General features: G+C 36.4%; 1 protein-coding gene across 1 annotated transcript in view; it reads left to right on the top strand.

The window, feature by feature from the left end:
* NRXN1 (neurexin 1) overlaps positions 1-17,654 on the top strand; it is a 1,203,402-nt gene that overhangs the window by 613,186 nt on the left and 572,562 nt on the right. Inside the window, exons 15-17 of the mRNA XM_052649572.1 lie at positions 4,589-4,762; positions 9,775-9,801; positions 10,726-10,845. Coding sequence (XP_052505532.1) covers positions 4,589-4,762; positions 9,775-9,801; positions 10,726-10,845 — 321 coding nt within the window. The remainder of the gene's footprint in view (positions 1-4,588; positions 4,763-9,774; positions 9,802-10,725; positions 10,846-17,654) is intronic.

Here is a 17,654-nt window from a genome sequence, read left to right as displayed (position 1 = left end):
TAGAATGAGGTACACTGTTGACGGATAATTCGTACGACACACACCAACACTGCCAGACCAGTAGCAGTCATGTGCTGAGGACACTCTGTGCCCAATGCTTACATGCATTCTCTGTGATTCTCACAGCCTGACAGGGTGGGCATTATTAACCCATTTCACAGATGAAAAATCTGACTCTTGAGAAGGTTGTATAATTTAATGTACCTACACTGAGGCAATCAGTAAATGGCAGAACAGGGGTCTGTAGCCAGATATAACTAAAAAGCTTGTGCCCTATTTCCTGCTCGTTTCTGCCCAGCTACTGGGAAACAGATACTTGTGGTATCATTTCAGGTCATTCTACAGATAATATTCTTGAGAGGGGACTGTTACACACACACACTACACACATGCATTCCACACTAGTGCCAAAGATCAGGGCTTCTTGATATATATCTGGCTTTGTACATGTTCTTTGTATCTTCTTTTGCCCCAGCTCCATCATTTGCTTGTCAGTTCTGTGTATGGCCTACTTAAAGAATACTAATGAAAATCAACCAGTCACTCATAGCTTGAAGAAAGAGTAAGAGCATAGCTTGAAGTCCATGGGAAACTGACTCTTACTAGATGTCCATCCTGGGTATCATTCACATGCTGCATCTTTAAAAACACCCAGCTTCCTTTCCATGCACAGGATTTTGCCTTCAAGATCCCATTAGCGCTAATGGGTCATTTTCCTTCCATCACCTTAAGGATCGAAAGGAGAACCTGCATCTTTGATGAATTGCTAATGCTACACAGGGCTCAAGCCACTTAAAGGTTTCCTTTGTTCTCTTCCTATGGAAACCCACCCAGGGACTTGAGACCACCATCTGCTATACGAAGAGTTTATAAAGACTGTATTAAGTGGCAGTGGTAAGCACAGCTTCAGTAATGAAAATGATAATGAATCCCCTGCTTATAAAGCCAAACTCATCCACCTTACTTTGTCAGAGGCTTGTATCCTGCATGGCTTGAATCAATATTTTCTGCTCTTTAACAGCACAAGAGAAAGATTACTACTTCTCTTCAATAAGCTTTAAAAAGTTATTTGGGAAAGTGTGCTAACAGGAAAAAAAGTAGGACATAGTAGGAAGTGGGGAATGGAAGTAAGTGCATTTTAGAATTAGCTCTCTCCCCTTGTGTTGCCTTGCCATTCTTTCTTTTCTGATTCTTTTCTACATGACTTCAGTCCATCAGCTGACTGACAGTATTTAGTGCTCACTGTGCTTGTGGCCCAGTACTAGGCACCAAGGGAGAATTGAAAACAAAGACACAATCTCTATCCTCGAGGAGGTTATAGTCAGAAAGAGGAGGGACTTCCCTGGCAGTCCCATGGTTAAGACTCCAAGCTTCCAATATAGGGGACATGGGTTTGACCCCTGGTTGAGGAACCAAGATCCCGCATGCCATGTGGTACAGTCAAAAGATAAAATAAATTGAAAAGAAAGAAGAAAATTGATTATCATATATGTAGCATCCCATACCTAATTTTCAGTGCTAAGTTCTACAGCTTGAAGCAGTGCCAAGAATTCTTCATTCAGCTACCACTGTTCTCTAATACCACATTCAGCAGGCCTAGAGGAAAACTGAAATTTCCTAACACATTTATTTCAATACATGAATGTAGGAAGTAGGTCCTTGCATTTGACATCTAACAGTATAAGTCAGCCCACTCTCTCAGATGAGCAACAAAGGGCACTTGTCTCTGTTTTTCTAGAACTCACCTTAGTTTCTGTTTGGAGCTCTGATTCTTTGAATTAGTGAAAATCTAACCTCAGGAACTTTTCCTTCCTTCATTTTCCTGGGATTATGTCTAGATTATTTGGAGGTGGAAGACTTCCACTGTACCAATATTCTGGGAGTAGAGAGAGATTGCTCAGGAGCTAGTCTCAAATAATCTATACTCACAGCATAGGTGCCCACTGACTTTTTACTCACCATCTTTATTGTTTGTGTGCATAACCTCCTCAGTGTTAATCTCTCAGTCAAGTCTGACTCTTTGTAACCTCTAAGGACTGAAGCCTGCCAGGCTCCTCTGTCCATGGAATTCTCCAGGTGAGAATACTGGAGTGAGTTGCCATGCCCTCCTCCAGGGGATCTTCCCCACCCAGGGATCAAACCTGGGTCTTCTGCATTGCAAGAGGACTCTTTACTGTCTGCACCACTGGGGAAGCCCTCCTCAGACCAGCCCTTTTCTGCTCATCCCTGGGCTACTCTGGGAAAGTTCTGTTGCTTCCATACCATGTGGGATAGGGAAAGCTCTGTGAGGCTCACTAAACTCTCAGCATGTCTAAATCCACCCTGCAGCTATTTCTTCTCGAAGATTACACTGCTGCTTCTGGGTTCTCTTGCCACTGATCATTATTACTTTCCTCAGCTTACTTGAGGTTTTGACATCCACCAGACTCCAGTGTTCTTGCCTGGAGAATCCCAGGGACGGGGGAGCCTGGTGGGCTGCCGTCTATGGGGTCGCACAGAGTCAGACACGACTGAAGTGACTTAGCAGCAGACCTCACATCAGAACACTGCTGCTACTCTTTGCGGCCCCATGGACTGCAGCCTACCAGGCTCCTCGTCCATGGGATTTTCCAGGCAAGGGTACTGCAGTGGGGCGCCATTGCCTTCTCCGCATCAGAACACTATGTCCTCTTTTTGGGAATGACTATGTTCACACTTCTTCTCCTCCAACTTTCTCTCCTGCTTACTCACATGAGGGACAGGAAAGCTTTACTCATCTCACGTAATTGCCATTATATTCTATTTCACTCCTTTAAAAGTCTTGAATTTTAAGGATCAAATATATAAGGACAACTTTATGTCTTTGGTTTCTGATCCATATCCCTTCTCTGAAGCAAGTAAAACACAATCACTTGAAATGTGGGAGAAAAGACTGAGAGAAAGGGAATGTGGAAGAAAAAATCATGTATTTCAAAGGTAGTATCCTATTTTAGACCCAAAGCATGGTATCCTTTAATATTAGGAATCTTGGTTAATAATCAATAGGTGTTTTCTTCTATTTAAGAAGTATCAGAAGTGAACATACCCAGTACCTTCAGTACAAATTATGGAGGCTCTCTGGCATCCTAGTTTAGTACTTGGAGCTTTAGTTAGCGGATCAGGGACCTAAGTTCTCAGTTTTTATGGCTCAGTGACTTTAAACAAGCTCAATTTACTCATCAGTACAACCCAGGAATATTCTATGTGTTGCTTTTTACCCTACTTACCAAGATAGCTTATTACTGTTTTGTGGATGGTGGCAGGAGACACAGTTTCTGGGTCAGACACAAAGGCTTTTATTACTCATGACTCAACAACCGGACTGAGCATCAGCACATAGTTCTCCTCACTCCCAAGTCTCCTGAAAATACAAATACAATACAATACAAAGGGGCCCGGAAAACATTAAGAATGTAGGAGTTTTGTGTTACAGTGGGAGAAGGTATCAGGTGTCATGAGAGTTAAATAAAATGGTTAAGGTGAGACAGAAAATTCAAATGACAATGCAAACTCAGAAAAGTAAGTAGCTAAATAGAATATGTTACCAGGACTTAAAAATATGAGTAGTGTATCAAGGAAATTTGTGGTGACCCTCCTTATGTTTTGCACTGGTGAAGTGTCTACTAGAGTCAGTCAGTTATATCTACTCAATGCTATCCAGATACGGTGATAGAAAGGAAATAGAATCAAACTTGGATTACAGTCTCTTTTTTTAAAGTAGTAGTTCATTAAATTCAGAAGTCTCAAACCTAGAGACATGAAGATGAGAAAGCAAGGCAAAATGTCCCACTAGAAACTGAAATAAAATTGGGGAAACGTAATTGATGCCTTGTTAAATGATCACAGAACAGCTTAACGAATTCAAAGTGGTATACCTTTACCTAAATATAAATAAATAAATACTTGAAAAGGGGTGGAATATTCAGGTATATACAGTCTACTATGGGATTGAGTTGGTGAATAAGATAGGTACAAGCAAGGATAATAGATTTAAGCATAAAAGAAAAGGCAATTTTAGACATTAAGATGTTTAGAATTTGTTGAGCTTCCAGTTAACAGAAAAGCCTAGAATGAGAATTCTAAGCAGAAGGTAGGTTTGATAATAATAGCACCTTCTAACATCTACGTATTTTCATTCTGATACTCTCCATTGTTTTATCTTTCAATCCTCACGCAGTCCTATAGGATGCACTTCATTGTTCCCATTTAAGAAATGAGGTTATTAACTACCAGAGAATTTTTTTTTTTAAAGTGCTCGAAGCCATGGAGTTGGTAAATGACGACTTAGATTTTAATTCAGGGGCCTCTTCATGGCCCATGTTCATTCCTTTCGGCCACACTATATTAATTAGTTTTCTGTGGAACTAGCTTCTAGAAATTTCTTCTAGTGCTGATGTATTAGTCAAACACTTCTGCTGTTTTGTACTTTTAAGAAAATAGTTATAAATTTTATTAATTTTGAAAATTAACTTAATGAAAAATAAACCTTACTATTTATTTTTCCTGTCCTACTGTGGGTTAAAGTCAATGACAAGTTACTTTTGTGACCCAAATTTTCGTCTTCCCACAGGTGACTTGTATATAGGAGGCGTGGCCAAAGAAACATACAAATCATTGCCAAAGCTCGTCCATGCCAAGGAGGGCTTTCAAGGGTGCCTGGCATCGGTTGATCTAAATGGGCGGCTTCCAGACCTCATCTCAGATGCTCTTTTCTGCAATGGACAGATTGAGAGAGGATGTGAAGGTATTAGATCTTCGTTATTACACTCAAAATAATTCTGATTCCACCTATAAATGAGAACAGATCTCTCTGGCCAGCAACATTTTCATTTCTGACAATTGGCCAAATCTCTGTTTAAGGCTTAAAAAATCCTTATTCATTCCGTACATCTTAAATTTTCTGGACAGTTTGCAAACCTACACTAATGCTCAATAAATTTAAAATGGGAGCTGTATCTATGGATCTTGATTTTCCTACCTCTTTGCATTCCATAGTTCATCTCATTAGCGTGCTAATCAGCTCTGCAATGCTTGCTTTATAGTATTTAATAGATACTCCATTTGAACTAGAAAAACATATTTATTCCAGCAAATGTTAATCAACTTGAGGCTAGTTTTTTTTTTTAAATCTACATTCAATAAGACCCAACAAGAAAATAACATTCAGACATTCATTCTCAAATCACTATATGATTTGTGTCTACATGACAGCACAAGTGTCTCCCATATATTATGAGTTTGTTTTAGCAAAAATTGGTTTCTTCTATTCCCCAAGGCTAATATTCTACACTTCAGAAGTGTGCTCAAGTATCTTTCTGTTCTTTTGTGTTCTTTATCAGACTAAGATCTGTAGGAGTACTTTTTGATTGCTGCTTTCATTTTAGATAATTTTCACTTCAACACCTCAGATTGTTTGAGCCATTTCTCCCTCCATAAATGCAATTTAATCACATTATCCTGAATTTTGTAGCTCTGAATGTGTTGCTGCTTCTCCTTTAATGTTGAATACAGTTTGGGCCATTTTGAAAATTTTAGATTCATAATGAAATTTCACATGGGAGAAATGAAGGAAGACATGTGAATTCCTGTTCCCCAGAAGCTAACGAATCATTTCTTCTCAGCCAAAATAATGCTATTAGGTTTAGCAACCACCTAAGCACATATACATTTTTTATTTGAAAATACTTTTTTTTCCCTCTTTGCGGCATATATTATCCTGAAAAGTCAGATGAAATTCAAACTGTTTAATCATGCCAGAGAATAAGGTTATTTAATTGAAATCTTTCATGAATTAATTTTTAATGTTTTACCATATTTCTTTATTTCATATTTTGGAATAACACACTTTTGTAAAACAAAAAGAAACTATGTATTTTATTCTTTCATTAATTTATCAAAGGAAGTAAAATTGTTAAGTGAATAAATGTGAGACATAACTTTGATCCTTGGAGGTGATCTAATAAGTGAGAATATATGTATTTTTTTTAAGTTACTACAAACTCTTCTGAAAAATTTTTCAAAAATAGGCCTTTCTACAAGTTGCCTGATGACTTCTCGCCTATAAAGAGATGGTGGGAGCAGACAGAGACACAGTCACAGCTAAACATTCACAAGATGGAAAAACAGACACACACACATGACCTCCCACCACTGCCACATAATTGAGTGGGTGAGTGGGAGGAAAAACTAATGAGAAACATATTGAGAAAGTGTATTTACAATAAAATTTGGTGTTATTTTCCATCATAATCTAATGAGCAAATTGGTTAATATGATTGATTGGAATCCTCTTGAGTAATTGTAAACTATGGTTTGAACATCTGAAATCATTCAGTAGATTATATCATTGTTTCCTTCCTTACTTTATCTAGTTTGCTTTAATATCTGAGCTTTAATAATCCTCACCCTCTCTTAACCCCTTTTCCTTTATTTTTAGAATGTTGCCATGTTCCTGCCTTCCTGCCTTAATACTTCCCTATTTTTTTTTGCTCCAACATCAAGATTAACAGTTTTTAATTTAGGATTATTTCTGTTCTCTATGGTCCCTAGGAATAATCTCAGATGTGCCTGTCATGGGTGTAATTGATGAAATACACATATTTTTCATGATCAGTTTCTAGATATTCCATGAATTATTTCTCTAAAGATGATTGTCTTAAGGGATTTTGAGTTCAAATCGCATCAAAATCACTAAACCCCATATTAATATTAACAGAAATGGTACAAATTTGACATCACTTAATAATATCTTCCCATGATTTTCCACCCAACAAGACCGACACATCTCTAAGCTTCTTTCATGTGAGAAGCCATTGGTTTTCTCACAATAATCACTTGCTGCCTTTCTCTCTAACTTATTTCAATGAGTAAGAGTTGATTTTGTTTACATGACACGTGTTAGCTTGCAAATGGAGTTTACATTGTCCTTTTCTCTTTACATTAATGTTTCTCAACCTGAGCAAGTATTAAACTCACCTAGAGACTTGTTAGAACCCATGTCACTTGACAATACCCTCAAAGTTTCTGGTTTGGTAGATCTAGGATGGGACTCTAGAATTAATGTTTCTAGCAAGTCCCTAACTTATGCTGATGCTTTTGGTCTTACAACAAACTCTGAAAATTATTGCTTGGAAAGGTATTGAGCTGCTTAGATAAGAGAAAATAGAGACTGGCAGTGCACCAATAATCAGACTCAATTAAGCTCAATAGTGAGTCAAGATAACTTCTGTACATGAAGTCAGTGAAACAGCTTTCAGACACGTTCATTGACTCATAACCTTCAACTCTTAAACTGCATTATAAGCTCCAGAAATGCTTCATTATTAAAGCTACCATTGATCAAGCACTGATAACAATAAGTTTATATATATGCAATTTCATTTAATTCTCAAGACTCTAACAGCGAGGTATTATTGGATTATTTTAGAGGAGTCAATTGAGCCTTGAGGCTTTCCTGGAGACTCAGTGGTAAAGAATCTGCTTGCCAATACAGGAGATGCAGGTTCCATCCCTGGGTCAGGAAGAGCCCCTGGAGAAGAAAATGGCAATCTACTCCAGTATTCTTGCCTGGGAAAACCCATGGACAGAGGAGCCTGGCAGGCTGTGGAGTTGCAAAACAGTCAGACATGACTTAGCGACTGAACTAAAAAACAATTTGAGCCTTTCAGATGTAACATGATCTTCCTAATGTCACACAGCAAGTATGCGGATGTGGAAGCTTTGAGCCCAAGTTTGTCTTATTTGAAATCCCAGACACCTAAGCACCTTTTTCTATTGTTTCTTTGGTTTCCAGACATTGTCATTTACCTTCACTTTCCTTTCCTTTTCAAAAATATCCTTATTTTCAAACACTTAGTATAAAAGTCTTTGTGGCTTGCTCCCAATTTTATTCAGTGATAAAATAAAAAGAACATTATAAAACTGAAAAGAAAAATTCAAGGCTTTGTCTCGTGCAAATGCCTGTCAGTGTTTAAATATTGTTCTAGAAGGTGAGTTCTTTGAAAAATGTGACTTGTCAGGCTTAGGCCTGAATTCTCTTGTAATACCTGAAAATATAAAAAACAGTTGTGATAATAAAAACATAATAATAAAGCATATCTTTATGCTCACATAAAGACTTGGCAGGCACTCAGAGTGTCTGCTGTACAATATGGAGAGGCAGGTTATTTTTCAAAATTGCAACTTTACCATTTTTAGAGTTTAGCATTATTTTGCAATTCTATTTCTGATAATTTTTCCAAAAACTAAAAGATAAAAGCAAAAGCATGGCTCTTCGTCAATTCTTGTTCCTGCACTTTCCTTCTGCTGAGCAAGTCAGGGGAATAGTATTATTGATAACACAGCCCCTGACTCAAGCTGGGCTTGTGCTCAGGAAGGACTGCACTAAGGAATACTGCTTTAAGATTTTTTTTTTTTTTAACAGCCGTTAATTATTTTCAGCCTTTAGTACCATGAAATAAAGATCTTACCTCTCACAGACTGGAAAAAACAACAAAAACTGAGCAATTTAGTGATCCTTGGTTCTTTGATATCATAAGTGAGAAAAACTAGCTATTATTATTATTAAAAGCAACTATTATTTTGTTATTATTACTATACTGGTTATGATTATGATACAATTAGTAGTTACAATACTATGATTTCTAAATTTGTGAATATTCATATAGTTTAGGCTACATTCAATACATTTTATGAAGAATACCGTGACTCAGAATTTCTGATAAAAATATATTTGTAAGGAGGATGTTTAAAATTGGCATTTATAAAAACATCAGTTTGTACAAAATCTAATTACATATAACTCTCATGTATTCACCAGAGCAGTTACCTCAAAGGCTATCAGTGTTAATAGCATCCAATTAGTCTGGTATCTATTTTTGTGTTTTCATAAAACCTAAAATTGTGTTTGTTAGAACATATCTTCAGTTTATACTCTAAAGGTATTGAGATAGATGTTGTTCCCTTTCCACCCATCTCTAAGATAACCCTTATTAGTGAGGTTCTTCTGTAATAAATATTCACAGGGCGGTTTGTGAGTGTTGAAGACAGTTATAAAGGTAGGGAAAATATAGATGTAACTCTGAGACCTGTAAGCAATCAGTACCTACTCTGGCAAAAGCAAAGACAAATACTCCACCTTGCAATCTTGTAAAGGAATTTTCTTGATGGGGAATTATATTGCAATTTGCTTCTTCCATTCTTTACTTTTCTTTCATTTACTCTAAATGATGTTGTCCACATTTGGATAGTTTGGTGTCACTGTAAGGTCCAAGGGTCGGCAGAGAACGGCTGCCATTACAGTTTTAAACTGTAACTGCAATAGCAAGAGAAAAGACCCGGAAGGGGGAAAAAATAGAAAGGGTCTGATAATGACTATCGTATGCATTGTATCTACACATGATAAGTGGGGCTGCATGCTTCAGCTAAGCAGTGCAGTCATTTTGGCAATGCATTCATATCTATCCAAGAGAGGAAAACATGCAAAAGCCCTCTTAATTTTCCTTCATTACATGTCATTGGTTCAATTAACCATTTTATGAATACATATGTAGTGAAATTCTAATCAATTATCACTTTCTCATTTTTGGCTTCTCTTAAGATTTGTGGCTGTTAATTATTAATTTGTTTGCTCTACATAGCATTTCTCTCCCCCTTTACAGCAGCATGCTTTTTTGAATCTTCTGTGTTTGCCCATTTCAGTATTGCTTACTAACATTTAATATATTTTGCTTTTTTTTTTTAATTTTGCTGACAAAGTTGCATTGATGAAAGCTGACTTGCAAGGTAGATAGCCCTGTGTGTATAAAACAAGACTGAAACCCCATAATACACAGTGGAAACCTCAAAATAACATATCTTATATTTTTGCAGTAACCATTATTTGGATATAGATTTAATTTTTTCCCTTCTTGAATGCTGTGTAAGAAATTTTCTTTTGTAGCATAGTTTGCATAAAGGCTTTCAGTCTTGAATATGTTTGTAGAGTGATTACATTTAGTGCTTTGATCATTCTTTTTAGTTCTTTGTTTTTCAGTGTTCTAGTTATGATTCTTTAGAAATAGACTAGCATTCTTTTTCTTGTATGTTAAATGGGGGCATGTCATTTACACAGTTTTTAATTTTATGTTTGATTGCATGAAATTGTTAAAGCATGTGAACTGATACTTGCCAACATACCTATCCAAAACACCAACAGTCATAACTTTATTCATAGTTTCTGCAGGAAAACTTCTAGTAACTTGCAGGACATTTTTGCACAACTCTCTTCAGTTTTTTTTTTTTTTTTTGGCCAATCTTTATCTCAGTTTCATAAAAGTTGTAATCTCCATCTCTCATGGTGTCTCTCCCCATTGGTCAGAAGTTAAGGAGATCCATGCATTTTTCTAAAATCCAAACAGTGAGAGAGAGTTATTGAAGATGGAATGAGATTACCTGCTACCATGATCATACTGGAAGCTATGTGCTTGCTTTTACTATTTGTTGGTTTAGTTTATTATTATAACGTATTTTGTCCTATATTTGAAATTCCAGAAAACCTTCATATGACAGCTTCTCTGTTCCTAATTCAGGTGTGTGAGCTAGAACTTTCCAGACTAGTTTGGTCGTGTAATTTGAGGTGTTGGCAACTACTGTGTGTGACCTTGCTCATGTGTAACACATTTTTTGATTTTTTTAAAGAACCCAAGTTTCTTTTGGATTGTTTTTCAGGGCCTAGCACAACCTGCCAGGAAGACTCGTGTTCCAACCAAGGTGTGTGCTTGCAGCAGTGGGATGGCTTCAGCTGTGACTGTAGCATGACTTCCTTCAGCGGACCGCTCTGCAATGACCGTAAGTACCTGCGTGTGTACTGATGCTTGTCTTTGCTTCCAGATACTATTTGATACCCCAGTCTCAAGCTAAGAGTCTTTATATTATTTATGAATAAGTAAATGGTTATAACCAGGAGAAGCATTTGATCCTACAGAAAGGACAGTTTTAAAATACTAAAGTATTGATCAAAGATGCCATTCGCCAAAATCTGTGATAATGGTTGATTGTTTGGTCTTTGACTCTTTGTTGGAATTTTTTGAACTGCTAGTGGATACCTTGTTGAAAATAATTTTTTCCTTTGTTTTATATGATACTTCTTCCCTAATTCTTGAAAGAGCCTTCATGTTGCTTTCTATTAAATAATATTTAATTTCATAAGATTATATCTTGAGAGCTGGAATTTTAGTGAATTAACAGGTCTTATTATTTTTCTCTCTCTCTGCATCTTTTCAAGCCCACACTATCTTTTAAGTTAACAGACAGTATGTTTAAACTTTGTCCTTCAACTATTCTCCCTTATAATTTAGTCACTTGTGTTTGTGTTTTTTCCCCTTCAGTCTCACAATATAAGCATGGTAAAGAAACACAGCATTCACAATATATTATGGAATATCTGTGAAAACCTAATTTATGTGATAGCAGTCTGAATTTTGAGACCAAACTAACTGGCATATGGGATGAAGTTCTGCTTCTTAACTTTGCAATAGGTACTGCTTTACAGTACTTCATCAATATGATAAAAGGGTTTCCTACAAATCATGGCATTCTGCTCTATTGAGAAAATATATCTGACAAAGCCTTCTGTTGTAAAATAGAGTTCCATACTTATGTTGTAAATGCTACTACATTTTCGAAAAGCTCTAGGATGGGATGATGGGAGAGCAAGTGAGATGACTGAAGGTTTGGGCTTCCAAGTTAAAGCTGAGCTTGAGTATGGATTTAAAGAAAGACTAGAGTTTGTTCATTTTGACCTTTATATATTTGAGACTGTTCATGTCAGTAGATATGTGTATGTGTTGAAGATGGAGTCAAACTAAAATATGTTATTGAACTGAATTGTTGTAACCTAGCAGTATAGCACAATTTCCTAGCCATTTTTACATCTCCTATCTGACAGTGAATATAGGAAGAACAAGCGACTAATACAAAGTAAACAATGCTTGGAGGAGGCATGTAAAGATCACACCACAACAGAAGGAGAACTATTTGGTCTTCATCCTACCAGTGACTCCTTCAATTACAAGAATAACAAGAAACTTGAAGCCACAAGCATATATACTAACCATTACACATTTGCAAATAGTGTATTTCTAAAAATCAAATCACTCCTACAAACATTAAGAGCCACACTTGGAGTTATATAAATAGCCTTATGTGAAGACTCAATAATTACTTATATATACCTAGAGCAAAGCAAATCAAAGAATCTATATATCCTTTTAATAAACACATGTTTGGATATAGATAGAACAGTAACTTCTTGCAGTTGCTCCTGCCCCAGAGAAAATGAAACCAGCTTACTTTCAAGGACAAACAGAAGACTGATAATTTGCTATGATTTCATTATGACAGTTTTAAAACACTAAATATGATCCTGACATGTGTAGCTGAGTGCTTTTTTCCTTTTTTTTGCATGGAACCATTTTGCATTTTGCCAAAGAATTTATCTGCCAAATTTTGTGCTTAGTTTCCATGTTTTACACCATTGTTGTCTCTTGGTTGTGTCAGATTGTATATCCTCTTATATGAGTTAAGTATAAAGAATTTCATTTTCCCTGTTTATCTGCTAGTTGCTGCTGCTGTTAGTCGCTCAGCCATGTCTGACTCTTTGCAGCACCATGAACTGTAGTCTGCCAGGCTTCTCTGTCCATGGCATTTCCCAGGCAAGAATACTGAAGTGGGTTGTCGTTTCTGTCTCCAATGTATTTGCTAGACATTTCCTAAAGGAATATCAAGATCCTTCCTTAAGTATCATGCTGTCTTCAGATCATTTTTTACAGAAAATTATTTGAATGCTGCTCTTGGGTGATAGTAGTGGTGATGACAATGATAAGGCCATTTGTTATTTTCTTGTAAATAAGGTAACTGTCATTCAATAAATAGGTCTCCTGATATGCCTTTTGCACAAATCAGCATTAAAATTACTTTGGAGGGCTCTCAGAATACATGCATTTTGATTAAATCATTACCTCTTTGTGGGTTTTCTGGGAATGTGAAGTAGTTTCCCTGGTTTATACATTGGTGTTTTGGTGGTGAGGCTATGTAGGTACAGATCAATATTTAAAAGCAAATCTCATTTTCATATCAATTTGTAGAAGTTGTCACAATTGTACAATAGTGACAGTTACCTTGACGATATGCAATTAACAAGCAATAAATGTGGTATGTCGCAGTTTCTTCACTCTTTAAACTGATCAAAATAAACCTTGTCTCTATATCTCACTGCTTTTCTTTAAGCTGTACACATAAGCCAAGTGTGATTCCATTTTAACAAGCTCCTTTTCTGTATAGAGGATGACTTTTAACTTTTAAATAAAGCAAAATATGACATTTTGTTTCTTAATGAAATTTTCTTCTCCAGTTTAGATATTTATCCTTAATTTCTGTGACTGTAGCTGTCAACTACATGGAAAACAAACAAATTAAAAAAAAAAAAGAATAGAAAATAGGAACAAAACTATTTTTTAAGGAAAGAGAAAGAACATAGCACATTGCAAATGAGATTCCCCTACTCCAATCCCCCATAGACCTTCTAAATGTCATCTCTCTGATAAATTTCATAGAGTTAGAATAACTAGAAAAATTTATTTATGTTAGCCTGGAGACATAATTAACAATGGGATGATGGGAATACTTTTTTCCCTTGTAAGTGTAATCTTGGATAAATCATACTAATTAATGAAGTTAAAGGAATCTTTCAAAAAAAGTAGTACTTAGGCTAAGTGGTGCCAAAGGCTATTTTTAAAGAAAAGTGTTTGTGAAACCCTATCTTTCCTGGAAAGTTGCCATCTAAATAACCTACTCAATTGACAAAAGTAATTGCTCTGAGGGCGTATGTGTTTGTGCATGTGTGTAGGGTACCGCATGTAACTCCTTGATTCTTCCATATCTATACCATATTTTAGGTCCCCAATATAATTTTCCTGGCTCATTGTAGCAATATCCTTGTTGAGTTTCCCCCTTCTAATCCCTTCCTCATCTAGTCCATTCTGTGCCTCCTTACAGTCTTGTTCTTTCTTCCTGTTCTCCCTAGTTTAAATATCGCCAGCTCTTCCTGACTCTCCTAACAGAGAAAATGCTTTCCCCCCTTTGACCTCTATAGAACTTTGTTTATGCTATTTTATCAGCCATCACTTTCTACCTTATAGTTACTTATATTTGGTCTTATCTCCCAGGAACAGTAATTCTTTTTTCGGGCAGGAGGTGTGATCAGCCCAATGTTTTGCACCTATGTGCATGTTGCGTGTTACATGTACTGGTGATAGTAGTAACTCACTAAATCAATGTTGACTAGATGCATGAATTTTTCATAAGGCTTTCTAGTATGTCCTCAGTGGCTGACAGTACTCTCCAAATTCATCAGTTTGGAGTTCATGAACCTCCATGGTCTGACCCTAGGTTTCATTTTTTATTCTTATCTATTGCAAAAGGCCTTGTCCATATGGCATGTTAACTGCCAGTTAACCCACAGTTTTGAGCAACATTACATTTTTCCCATTTCTTCACCATTGCTTATGCTAATTTCTCCTCCTAGAGAATGTACCCATTCCACCTAAAATGCATTCCTTTCACTATATCTGCTTGAAGAAATGTAATTTCATTTTTTAATCTTTACCTAAACTGTTTCATCTCATGAAAACTTCCAGGTCCTCTGGGCTGGGTCTGCTTTTCCTGTCCTGAAATCTTAGAGCAACTGTTTTTTGTGCTTATCACGTGTGTTTGTGAACTTTCTCTTGGATATCACTGCTTTCTGAGTGCATGCTGCATGCCAGATGTGTGTTAAGAGTTTACATTCACTGCGTTAAATCTGCATATCACCTATTCATGCTTGTGTGTGCATCCACACCATCATCAGACCACTGTGCTACAATAATCCTTTTCTGTATCTTCCCTGTGGTTCAGAATAGAATGTAACCACACTAGCTAATTTAATGTCAGATTGGGGAAGATGAATATGGCTATGATCACACGGAAAATAGCGAACATAATAACACTGTCACATTACATTAGTGTAGAAATGTTGTGTGCCAAATTACAGTTCAGCTTCAGTGGTGCCTGTTACCATGAGGGATTAATTCATCATAGTGCTATTATTTTGGTGCTAGGAGGGTGTGAGCACTGCCATTAAAAGACTATTTTCAGAATTCTAAACTTTGCCAAAAGAAAATCTTTCTGATAGGAATTTGTCGTATCTATTGTATGAGAATTAGAATTGTTCATTGAAAGATAAGAATGGAAAACATTTGACTGTGACTTGTTACCATGATATTTTAAAATATCTTCAGATTTGTTTCTCACCTTCTTTTGTTCTTTGAAAAGAAAATCTAATACCCAGCATCTGAGCATCAATATCAAAATTAGTGTAAATGAATCATAACATCTATAAAAATAACTTGAATCAAAGTGACATTATTTCTCTCCCATGTAAAGCTGCCAGTAGTATTCAGCTGTGAGCTGATTTGCTACTGATGTCATTTATGGCTGAATAAAATTTAGCAATTAGCTGTGTCCACAACCAGGTCCTCATTGTGAGTATGATGAATCTTATTAACCTTGAATCATTCAAGCATTTCTATAATAAATGGCAGCCCTGAACTTGTTGAAAGCAATTCATAAGTAATATTTACTGATAATGCTTTAGAAAAACTATCAAGGGCCAGACCTGTATTAGGTTAAACCATAAAGGATTAAAATATTGTTCATACTGAGTCAGAAAATGCAATAAAAGACAGAACAGGAAGCAAAATGTATGATAGAGAAATGTATTATATAGTAGAAGTGCTATCTTCTGCTACTTTATATAAATTTATCTTTGTTCTTCTGGTTGGTAATAGACATCATAAAAGTAAATGCATAAAAAGAAGCATTAGTCTCTCTTCATATTGCAATTGGGTGATCAAATGACAGCTTTAAGTTGTATCTATATAAGAAAATTTAAGTGGGAAGAAAAGCCCCAAACAGTAGAGTGTAGAATATTTCTGTATTTAAATTACCCAGATTGATTCCCTATATTTTTCAGCAGCTGAATGATCCATGATTCTAAGTAGCCTTTTTGCTCTGCGTAACTGGTGCCAATTTGGCCCCAGAAGTCAAAAAAGAAGGTCTAATTGTTGTTGTTGTTGTTTGGTTTGTTTCTTTGTTTTTTTACCTTGGCTGAAAGTTAAATGAAAGTAAAAGTCGCTCAGTTGTGTCTGACTCTTTGCGACCCCATGAGTCCATGGAATTCTCCAGGCCAGAATACTAGAGTGAGTAGCCTTTCCCTTCTCTAGGGGATCTTCCTAATGCAGGGATCAAAGCCAGGTCTCCCTCATTGCAGGCGAATTATTTACCAACTGAACTATCCGGGAGGCCTGTTACCTCTGCTAGTACTCTCTAAATTTTCTGGCTTGCTTAAAAATCTGACTTTGCAGACCTTGATTTGGCTCCTACATGGATGCTCTCCATTACAGGCCTTCTATAAATGTGAAGGTGGCCTTTGATGTGGTAAAGCTGTCATGTCCCACCAGAACCCACTGGATCTCCGCTCCATGGACAGAAGTTTTCACCAGTCACCTTTGTTAACTGTCCTTAAGGGTTTATGTGATTTGGGTTCTCACTCGGTGCTATTCCAGAGAATTCTGTGACCCTAGTCTTTGTCTGAATAATTTTCTTTTTGTGTGAGTGCATTTTGCTCAGTCTTCTGACTTTGCTGTTCAGTAGAGCAACACAGTGGGTGCAGAATCTAGGCTCAGGTGGGAGACTGCTTGAATCTGAGGTGCTCATTTCAAACTTGATTTCTTTGGGTTTTACTTTGGATTTTGCTTCCTTAGAATTGATGCACTAAAAACCCTTGTGAACAAACCAAAGATTTATCATGGCAAATTGTCATAAACCTGTAGATACTGAATAATTATAAACAATGAACAGTTTAATACTTGTTTACTCACCAAGAAAGTCTGTGAAGAGAGTAAAATGTTAGATAATTTTCCAGCTTTAGGGAATCTGATTATTGTAGGTAGCTTTTGAAAGGAGTATAAGATTAAAAAGAATAAGTTGAGTCACTGGAAAAGACCCTGATGCTGGGAAAGATTGAAGGAAGGAGGAGAAGGGGACAACAGAGGATGATATGGTTGGATGATATGGTTGTGTGATATGGTTGAATATGGTTGGATATGGATCACTGACTCAATTGACATGAGCCTGAGTAAACTCTGGGAGTTAGTGATAGACAGGGAGGCCTGGCATGCTATAGTCCATGGGTTTGCAAAGAGTCAGACACAACTGAGTGACTGAACTGAACTGAAATTGCGAAGTAGATATTTGATTAAAAAAATGAATAAAATTGTCATTGAATTTGGAAGGAAGTGGTTGGATCAGGCATAAGTTGTTTATGTAGTTTGTTCTTATGAATATATCTAAGTGCATAAGAAGAACTACAAAATATTTTTATGTGGATCACACCAACATATTTTAATGTGAATCACATAATAAGTAGCATATGCATATTATTTATATATTATAAACCTGTCTTTTCAGTATTCACAGGATATTATAAGTGAGGCTATCGAGGCTTTGGCAGTTTAAATATCTTCTTTATGCTAAAATGGCTAGTAATTTTCCCAGAGAAA

This window comes from Budorcas taxicolor, chromosome 11, assembly GCF_023091745.1.
Source record: "Budorcas taxicolor isolate Tak-1 chromosome 11, Takin1.1, whole genome shotgun sequence".
Taxonomy (NCBI): Eukaryota; Metazoa; Chordata; class Mammalia; order Artiodactyla; family Bovidae; genus Budorcas; species Budorcas taxicolor.
Note: the sequence above shows the minus strand (reverse complement) of the source record. Positions and strands in the feature narration are given on the sequence as shown.